The sequence below is a fragment of the Acanthochromis polyacanthus genome, chromosome 21, assembly GCF_021347895.1.
Source record: "Acanthochromis polyacanthus isolate Apoly-LR-REF ecotype Palm Island chromosome 21, KAUST_Apoly_ChrSc, whole genome shotgun sequence".
Classification (NCBI taxonomy): domain Eukaryota; kingdom Metazoa; phylum Chordata; class Actinopteri; family Pomacentridae; genus Acanthochromis; species Acanthochromis polyacanthus.
This window is the reverse complement of record NC_067133.1, coordinates 11,629,214-11,639,650: the sequence shown is the minus strand read 5'-3', so window position 1 is coordinate 11,639,650 and position 10,437 is coordinate 11,629,214. Positions and strand designations below refer to the sequence as shown.

Genomic DNA, 10,437 nt, shown 5'->3' with positions numbered 1-10,437 from the left:
ATCACTGTTTTTTGGTGTTTTTTTTTTTTCTTCTTCTTTTTACAGTTGTATATCCTGATCAGCTTATTCCAACACTACAGTTTTTTATGCTAACATGCTGGTACCTACAATTGTAACCTCTGGATTGGAGTTTAACAGGCTTAGTGAAGCCAGATGACAAATACATATTTAGTTTGTGGCGAATTTGCAAAAGTCATGTGGGTCAGGAGCTTTGGCATCTGGAAACTGCCTGGCATCCTCCTTGATCCATACTAGTCATATTTTTACAATCTATGATCTTAGAATTGTCTTTTTGTTTCTCAATATTGTCGTCTATACAATCCAAATCGCATCTACAGAAGAAAATGTCAAAACATGCATGAATCATAATTGTGTGATTTGTGACTTTGACTTGTTTAAATAAAATGTACTGGGCTCTGATCTCAACCCCATTCAGTACCTTTGGGATGAACAGGAATCCCACCTGCAAACCAGACCTTACAACACTAATTCCACTGGAAAAATAAAATGGATAAAATTAACTGCAGCCAGACTTGAGTGAGGCGGTTCCCTGCAGATTAATGCCTATGATTCTGGGATGAGAAGCTTAACAATCACATCTGGCTGTAATATTACAGTTTTTACATACATTTGGTCTCTTCATTATGTCATCTTAGTTTTAATTGTTGTTGAAACTGCGTCTAAGCCAAGACTGTAGTTTACGGCTTTGTACTGTTGGATCCAATTATGTTCAAGTATGTTTCTAATACTTTTGTTGCCCCACACATGTGAAAAAGAGAGAAATATTAATGCCAAATGGCTGCATTTGTCCAAAGCGCTTTGCAGAGTTTCAAGTCTTTTGTGAGCATTGGGTCATGACAGCAGAAACTGAAGAACTTTGAAGGAAAAACTAGAGATTTTTCATATTCAGTGTGCAACAATGTTTATATACAGGACTGTTTTATTGGAGAAAATGTAGCTTTAATTACAAAATCATCCTTAATGCTTCATCTATTTCAAGAGTTCTGATATTTTCAGAAAAAAAATAGAAATTCGAGGAATCAGCAGAAGCGTACTATAGAAAATCTACTCTTATACAATGGCTCCCTCTTGTGGAGAAATGGCTTAACTGCTGCCACATTTCTTTTTCTTTACATCCATTTATTATTTTGGCTATGAAAAAATGATTATTTCTTTTTTTCCTGCCTGAAGTTCTGATAATTGACTCTTCTTTATTAACATGTGTCATCTTGGCTCCGTTTGTTTTTGTCTCCAAGCTCCTGAATGGCTCTCCAGATTCAGTTTCAGCTCCACCAGATCACTCCGGATCTCCTCGAGGAGCTCCAGCTTTGAAAGTTTCCTGTCAATGGAAGAGAGAACCTCCTTTTCCTTCTCTTCTGCAGCCTCCTCGATGACTGCGTCCAGCTCTGCAGTCGCACGGTCGGGTTCGGCATCCTGACATGACCCCATGGTCTCCTCCCACACCATCTCAAAGTAGGAGTCGATGAAGGCCTCCAGCTCCTCCAGGCTGCTGCTGCCCCACTGATCGATGAGCATCTGCAGGCCTCCAGACTCAGAAAGCCTCCTGAGAGTCCGATCCTTCAGTACAGGATGGCAGAGGCTGTGCACACTGATGGTGTCTTCCTCTGCGAGTGTCCTGTGGTGATTGTGAGATGAAACCAGAAGCATTGTTTGGTTTCTGGGATGCATGAGGCTGTTCAGTGTCAGGTGAGGAGCAGAGAGCCAGACAGGTATATTCCCCGTCGACCACCTCAGTCCTTGTGCGCCAGAGAGCACTGAGCCGATGTAGGACATGTCCACGATGGTGAATCCAGTCCTTCGTCTGGCTCTGTGCCCTGGTAAAGTCACAATTTGAGCAGCAGCGGTGCAGTCTGGCGTAGAACTGGCTGATTCAGGCACTGTAAAGGAAATAATAGCACTTAATGTGATTTCATGTGAGCTATAAAAAAAGTCCAGCCCTTCTTTTAGCAGCCGCCTCCACCCATCCTCTGATAGACATCTGCTTATCCCTCTTTTACAGCCGCTGCTACCTCATTCTTTACACTGTCAACCATATTTCATTTCATCTCTCCCCATGTTACACCTGATAGGGCTGTTTTTCATATTTCAGCTTTGTGCTGTTTACGCCATATTTTTTTTTAGAATTTTCAGTTTCGTATATTACACAAGAACTGATTTTGTTTATCATGCTTTATGTCTGATTACTACCTCATCTCTGCCCAAAGACTATATTTACACATTCATTTTGTTTTATTAGTACACTGTCCCTGTTAAATAAATCAAACATACCGACTAGTTTGTAAACATAATGAACTGATTTTGGATAATTGATGATATAATAGTTTATATGTTGACAAATCTAAAAATAGTAGTTACATCCCATTCCTCTTCTTCAAATGTATGACAAAGGTTCACTCGAATTCGAGGATGAACTGATTAGATTTAGATGTTCAAAGGTCACTGAGGCAGATGCTGTAAATTCCCAACTGGGCAGGTGATGTTGAATTGTGACTCATTTGTGAAGCGTCCTTGTTTGTTGTTCACGAAAACAACAAAGCAGCCAGTCATCAATGAGGAAGTCATTTTTAGGTTTGTGTTAGTAAAGATATTCTGTAACCGATGAGAAAAAATTCTAAACTCATGACTGATTTAAAAATAGAAAAATATTGTTTCTAATTTCTGTTAACTGTCTTGTGGTCCCTTGGACAGCATGTAATACATATAATAAAATACAATAGGTAAGTCAAGTTTTGTTCCCTTTTATTCTGTCATAAAACACATTTATGCCACTAACTGCTGCATTAAAATTCCTTCCAGTAAAAAGGATAATGGTTGGCGGTACTAAAGTAACCTAACAAGTGTAATTTTTTGGGTTATGACCCTTTCGTGTCATTTATGATGATTTTACTTGAGTAATTTACATATTTGGGATAAAAACCAACAAAAGCTAGACAAAATACAACTCTGCTTGACTATAATACATATTAAGGCTGAAACATTGTATTGTTCATTATACAATATAACTTGACCATTGTAATAATAAAACTAAGACTTTACAGTTTATTAAACTGCGGCACTGACCCTAACTATTATAAATATAATGGGCAGGACCCCACAGTACTGTTAATTATGAAAATAACCCCAATGAATTTAGTTTTGATCTGACAAAATACACATGAAAACCCAACAGTTCTGAGGATTCTTTGTTTTCTGTTCTTGTTTTATGAAAAGTCCTTCAAACAGAATTCAACCCACAACTAAAAGGCTGAATATGTATTGGTTAAACATACTAGTGAATAATACTCACAGTCGCTGAACAGCTGATGTCTTCTCTTTATGAGCTCCTTTATATCCTTCTTACTTAGAGTCATTGCATCTCGTGCCGAAGAAACACTTTTGGACATGTGGTCACCTCCCTGGAGAACATCCATCCTTTCTTCAACCATCATCTCCTCCACCAGCTCCATCAGCTCCTTCACCTGAGCTCCATCCCTCCAGTGCTTGTTATCCACAACATGATATCTGTTCCCACATTTCTCCACCAATCTCTGCAGAGACTCGCCTTCGCTCTCGATTCGCTGTTCGATGCTCGTGTCGCCCAGCCAGTCTCCGTAACTGAACAGCACCATGGTTCTCCTCCACAGCCGGCCTCCTCCGGCCTCCAGCTGCTCCTCCAGAGCTTCTCTGTGGGCGTCTTTGAACGAGGAGCTCACGTTGATGACCAGAAGGATTGCACTGGATGCTGTCAGGACATCAGCGGTCACTGAGAAGCAGCCTGGTGTGTCCAACACTGACACCAGCTTGCCGCCGATTTCGCCTCGTTTCTCTGCACAGGAAATGGTTTGGACGTCGGTGTCGAAGCTCTTTTGGTTGAGGATGGTGTTTCCGCAGGAGCTTTTGCCTGTTTTCCTGCCACCAATGAGGACTATTCTCATCTCTGGCAGAGAGTTGAGCTTCTCTGTGAGAAAAAAGAGTCATATTTGTTCAAACAAAAAATCCAAACAGAACAAGTAAGGATTAATTAAATGTATGCAGCTCACCCAGCTGAGACTTCGCCATCTGCCTTTGCGTCTTCCTTCTCATCAGCCTATCTTTGGCTCTGTCTTTCTCTTGTTTCATCTTCCCCTCCAGCTGTTCCAACACTCTCCTCTCTATTTCATAATGCCGTCCACTGCTGCAGCCACTCATCATTATCTCCTCCAGCTTCCCAATCAGCTCTCTGACCTGGAACTCGTCTCCTTTAGTTTTACTGTTCAGAATGTGATACCTGTTGTTGCATCTCTCAACCAGCCAGCGTAAAGGTTCTCCTTCACTTTCTATGTACTGCTCCGTGGTCGTTCCTCCCAACCAGTCGCCGAAACTGAACAGCAGGAGGACGCGGCTCCAGATGTGCTGGCTGATCAGCTCTAGATGCTCCTGAACCGACCTCCTGTAGGTTTCAGTGAAGGCTCGGTCCACTCGGATCACCAGCAAGAAGACGTGAGGTCCAGGAGGGCACAGAGACAAACCCAACACCATCTCCCTCTGATCAAAGATGGCACTCTCAGCGCAGAAATAGTTCATCCACCAGCCTGGAGTGTCCACCACGGTCACCTGCCTCCCAAACAGAACACCTTTTCCCACCACACACTGAGCTGTTCTGCTGGTTTGCTGGATGCTCTCTCTGCCCAGGATGGTGTTCAGTGCTGAAGTTTTCCCAGAACCCTTTGCTCCGAGCAGCACGATCCGGATGTCACTAACTGGCCTTAATCTCTCTGCATGAAAAAAGTGGTAAATGTAGAGCAGAGGGAAGGATTTTAGATGATTTTCAGCCAAGATGAAGTGAGATGCTAAGGTTGAAGGCATAGTTTGGAGACTCAAAACCTTGGCATTCAGTCTACAAACCTTTGGAACTCTACTGAAAGGATAGATAACCATTCTCCCATAACATATTCCCACAATTGTTGGGTTTTTTGATAATCAGATCAGTTGTAGATGACTGTGTTTTCAATGAAAATGATTCATATTATTTTCATTGAAAATATTGACCTGTCATGTCCTATGAATGGGGACACTATCATCTTGGAAGAGGCCACTGCCATCAGAATAGAAATGTTTTAACATGGGATAATGGTTCACTTAGAACAACTTTGTTCTAATTTGTAGTCACTCTTCCCTTTAAAGGAACAACTGGAACCAAACTATTCCAGTTAAATGCCCCAGATCTCCCAGATCTCCCATTGTAGAAGCCAAGCAATCTGGTTTTTCCTTCAGTTTGTCAAATGTTGAAGCAAGTTTAGCTTGCTGTTTAACTGTAGCTATCACATTGTGATTTTATAAGTGGACTGTTTGCTCTCTGGTGTCCAGCTGTTTTGGAAACGTTCTTACTCATTTACCATGTGTTATCTGTTTTCTAGAGTTTGCATATTCAAGAACATATGGAGCTTGGTACAGGGAAATCAGAAAGTACTGAGAGATAACACAAATTGGTTTTGGTGTTTGATTTGCTGACTGTATTAGTAGGTCTTTTTCCACCGAAGACACTTGTGGGCTGTTTCAGATTGGCTTAACTCCTGGTGCATGTTTTGAGTGTAAGAATTGCCCTTGTAGTAAATCCTTTAGGGCCATTTTTGGAGAAGAAATAAGTACCTGCGCAGGTCTTGTTTTGTGAGACTTTGAAAGGACGATGATGCCAGGCAGTCACATGAAACTGGTTATCAACTCTGTAAGTCTGTTTCTAATTTTACCTCTAACCACGTTCACATCAAAGGGTCGATGTTGGCACCAGATGACTACTGACATGAACGGGTCTGGAGCTGCATGTTTCTAACAAGAGCTATTATCTTAAATCAATATTAGGAATGTCAGAATAATCCAGGCTAAAAGCTACACAGCTGTTGCATCCAGAGTAGGTGGGAAAACTTGTTGGACCATGTGAATGTGCAAGTTAATGCACTTTTTCTGTTTTCTCATTTGTGGTTCATTTTAGGGTGGCCTGAACCTTTGTCTTGTTCGGACTACAACAGTTGTCCCTGTAAATCCTCTCGGCCTCGGTTCCAGGGTAGGTATTCCTAAATGCCCTTGAAAAACTGATAAATGCTAAATTCACCGTATAGGAAACCTCTGTTGTTTTATTTTTTACGTAAAACTGAAGTTAAGTGCAGAAACTATAATTTGCTGTTTTGGTGCACTTGGAGTTGATGTCATGGTTGAAGTTGTTGGATTCCACACTGCACTGGAAACAGAAATGCTGAAATGGTGCCATTCATGCAAATATTAGTGCAGCTTTGTGTCTGCTCTGAGTTGATGCAGTGGAAAACTGCATAAAAGGAAGACTGAAGAACACCACCAGTCTTACACTGTGTCGGAGCATTGAAAGAGGTGGAGTTTTCAAAAGTTACAGCAGATCTACCTTACAATATCTTTTCAAGTGGGAAACTCCTCAGTTTGTTGTAAACACCTCAACAACGAAGATGCCTCATTTCTGTTGGCTACGTGGCCGTACATCATAGCTGATGATTTGGTCGGCACAGCAACTACAGGGTTGATACATGGAAATGCTGTTGTCTGAAGGACGACTGTCTTTTAAAATACACACGTGGACAAAATTGTTGGTACCCCTCAGTTAAAGAAGGAAAAACCCACAATTCTCACTGAAATCACTTGAAACTCACAAAAGTAACAATAAATAAAAATTTATTGAAAATTAAATAATCAAAATCAGCCATCACTTTTGAATTGTTGATTAACATAATTATTTAAAAAAAAAAAAAACTAATGAAATAGGGCTGGACAAAAATGATGGTACCCATAACTTAATATTTTGTTGCACAACCTTTTGAGGCAATCACTGCAATTAAACGATTTCTGTATTTGTCAATGAGCGTTCTGCAGCTGTCAACAGGTATTTTGGCCCACTCCTCATGAGCAAACAGCTCCAGTTGTCTCAGGTTTGATGGGTGTCTTCTCCAAATGGCATGTTTCAGCTCCTTCCACATATGTTCAATGGGATTCAGATCTGGGCTCATAGAAGGCCACTTTAGAATAGTCCAACGCTTTTCTCTCAGCCATTCTTGGGTGTTTTTGGCTGTGTGTTTTGGATCGTTGTCCTGTTGGAAGACCCATGACCTGCGACTGAGACCAAGCTTTCTGACACTAGGCAGCACATTTCTCTCCAGAATGCCTTGATAGTCTTCAGATTTCATCGTACCTTGCACACTTTCAAGACACCCTGTGCCAGATGCAGCAAAGCAGCCCCAAAACATTACTGAGCCTCCTCCATGTTTCACCGTAGGGACAGTGTTCTTTTCTTCGTATGCTTGGTTTTTCAGTCTATGAACATAGAGTTGATGTGCCTTACCAAAAAGCTCCAGTTTGGTCTCATCTGTCCAAAGGACATTCTCCCAGAAGCTTTGTGGCTTGTCAACATGCATTTTTGCAAATTCCAGTCTGGCTTTTTTATGAGTTTCTTTCAGCAGTGGTGTCCTCCTTGGTCGTCTCCCATGAAGTCCACTTTGGCTCAAACAACGACGAATGGTGCGATCTGACACTGATGTACCTTGGCCTTGGAGTTCACCTTTAATTTCTTTGGAGGTTGCTCTGGGCTCTTTGGATACAATTCCAACGATCCGTCTCTTCAATTTGTCATCAATTTTCCTCTTGCGGCCACGTCCAGGGAGGTTGGCTACTGTCCCGTGGGTCTTGAACTTCTGAATAATATGAGCCACTGTTGTCACAGGAACTTCAAGCTGTTTAGAGATGGTCTTATAGCCTTTACCTTTAAGATGTCTGTCTATAATTTTTTTTCGGATGTCCTGGGACAATTCTCTCCTTCGCTTTCTGTTGTCCATGTTCAGTGTGGTACACACCTTTTCACCAAACAGCAGGGTGACTACTTGTCTCCCTTTAAATAGGCAGACTGACTGATTATGAGTTTGGAAACACCTGTGATGTCAATTAAATGACACACCTGAGTTAATCATGTCACTCTGGTCAAATAGTTTTCAATCTTTTATAGAGGTACCATCATTTTTGTCCAGGCCTGTTTCATTAGTTTGTTTTTTTAAATAATTATGTTAACAATTCAAAAGTAATGGCTGTTTTTGATTATTTAATTTTCAATAAATTTTTATTTATTGTTACTTTTGTGAGTTTCAAGTGATTTCAGTGAGAATTGTGGGTTTTTCCTTCTTTAACTGAGGGGTACCAACAATTTTGTCCACGTGTGTAGATGTATGCACATTTAGGACTGCAGGAAAAGTATTGTTCAGATAGATAAATGCTTTTTATGGCTGCAGCAGCATAAAAAGCAACAGAAAATATGGCTGCAGAAACTGAAACTTTACCAGAATACCAAAAAAATCTTTGTGAAGCACCTCAGACAACACAAAATATTTGCAGCACTTGATCATTAAATTGCACAATTTTGACTGTATTTAAATTTGCAAAAAAAAAAACTATATTCAAGATTTGTAGGAAGTATGTGGTTTTTCAACTGTTATTTTACAGATTTTCCCTGTTTTGCTACATTACAGATAACTAGTAAGATCCTAGAAAAAAAAGTATTAATTTACATATTTAAATGTATGTAAAAAAAAAAAACAGAGACCAAAACAGTACATAAAAAATCTGCATTTTTACAGATAGTAATTTGTTATTTTACAATGTGTGATGACAAAATGATTTGTTTTGCTATATTGAAATCTCCTAAAATTATTTTCAAGATACATTTTTCCTGAATCATCACTGTTGATTTAAAGGATTAGTTTTGCAGTGTCTAAATATTGATTATAATAATTACAGTTAATATTTTGCTACAATTTCACACGGTAAATGAAAACACACACTCATATTTAACTGCTTTATACACTGCTGGGTATTAAGACCTAATTTGAGGGTGTCCCCTTGAACAGACAAATTATACAAAGCATTTTGGAAATCGTCACTGACTCACCTCTCATCTGAGATCTCTGCTTTTTCATCCTGATAAACCTTAGCTGAGCCCTCTCCTCCACCCGCCTCTTCTCCTCTGCAGTCGCCTGTAAGATGTTTTCCTGCATTTCAAACACACTGTTTCCGTTTTCCATGACCAGATTCTGAATCTTCACCAGCAGTTCCGTGACTTCAGCACGGTCACTCAAGATAACACTGTGACACCTCTGGCTGCACTTGTCGCTCAGCCATCGGAGGGCCTTTCCTCCTCTTTCCAGACACTTTTCTGCTCCAGAGTGTTCGACCCTGTCTGCAGAGGTGAACACCACGATGCAGTGGCTCCACACCGTCTCACCCAGCAGGGCCACGTGCTCCTCCACTGCCCGGCGACGCCTCTCCGAGAAGGCCGAGCTGGCCTTGACCGTGACCAGGAAGACATGTGGGCCTGGTGAGCACAGAGAGACGCTGCTGAGGATCTCTCTCTTCACCAGCTCAGATGTGTCTTGAACACTGAAGTCGCACCACCAGCCCGGAGTGTCGACCACCGTGATCCACCGTCCAGCCACCACACCCAGCCGCCGGGAGCAGGAAGTCCTCTCTCTGGTGACAAACTCCTCTTTACCCAGGATTAGGTTCCCCACAGAGTTCTTCCCTGAGTTTCTGCCCCCAAGAAGCACAATCCGTAACTGTGACATACACCAGCCATCCACTGACAAACAAAAATGATACAAAAGTATGAGAAAGGATAATTATAGCTAAAGCTTCTTTGCCAAAAATCACCTTTCTTGTTCAAAACTGATGACTAATTTTCATACACTAAATAAAAATTCCTAAATGATTTACACCATAGACCTGTAGATCTGGAAATATTTGTTAAAAATAAGCAGAAATTGTTTTGATAATCCATCAGTGAAGTCAATTTCTAGACAAAAAGGCCAAACACTCACAGATGCAGCTTCTTAAAGGCGAATATTTACTGTTTTTCTTTGTCGTGTCCTATTTTCAACATATCTGATTACTTCAGAGAAATTACAGTCAGTGATAGAAAAAGAAAATAGTCTTTTTCTTCAGTGAAAGCAGCATAACTGCAGTGTAAATGAACCGTTACGAGTGAAAGTTCTGCTGTTTGAAATTATACTTGAGATAAGTACAGAAGTATTGCCATCAAAATTTTGAAATGGGAAAAATATTACTATACTGTAAATAAGCATTTCAAACAGATTTTCAATGTACAACATTTACTGTTTATTTCTGTTTCAGTAAATGAAAGATAATTAATAGTAAATGCAAGGAATAAAATATTAAATTATTGACATACACTGTAAACCAAGACAATGAACAAAAACAAGTTGCCACATTAAAAAAATCTGTTTTTATAATTATCTTTTGCTCTTTTACAACATTTCATCATAAAATTACACTATTTTCACTGTATTTAAATCAACAAAAAATATTGTTATTTAACAGATATTTGCATCTTTTAAAAAAATAATTGTATACATGAAAGATTTTTAAAAGTGGTAAAAC

At 40.1% G+C, this 10,437-nt stretch overlaps 1 protein-coding gene across 1 annotated transcript; it reads right to left on the bottom strand.

Annotated features, from left to right (window-relative positions):
* Window positions 1-982: 982 nt before the first annotated feature.
* On the bottom strand, window positions 983-9,973 carry si:ch211-214j24.15 (GTPase IMAP family member 8). The gene is made up of 4 exons (XM_022196177.2): window positions 8,933-9,973; window positions 4,041-4,754; window positions 3,308-3,958; window positions 983-1,898 (listed from the first exon to the last, which is right to left on the bottom strand). Exons 1-4 carry the CDS (start codon window positions 9,603-9,605, stop codon window positions 1,225-1,227), a joined length of 2,712 nt encoding a protein of 903 aa, XP_022051869.2. The 5' UTR covers window positions 9,606-9,973; the 3' UTR covers window positions 983-1,224.
* Between the last annotated feature and the right edge of the window lie 464 nt (window positions 9,974-10,437).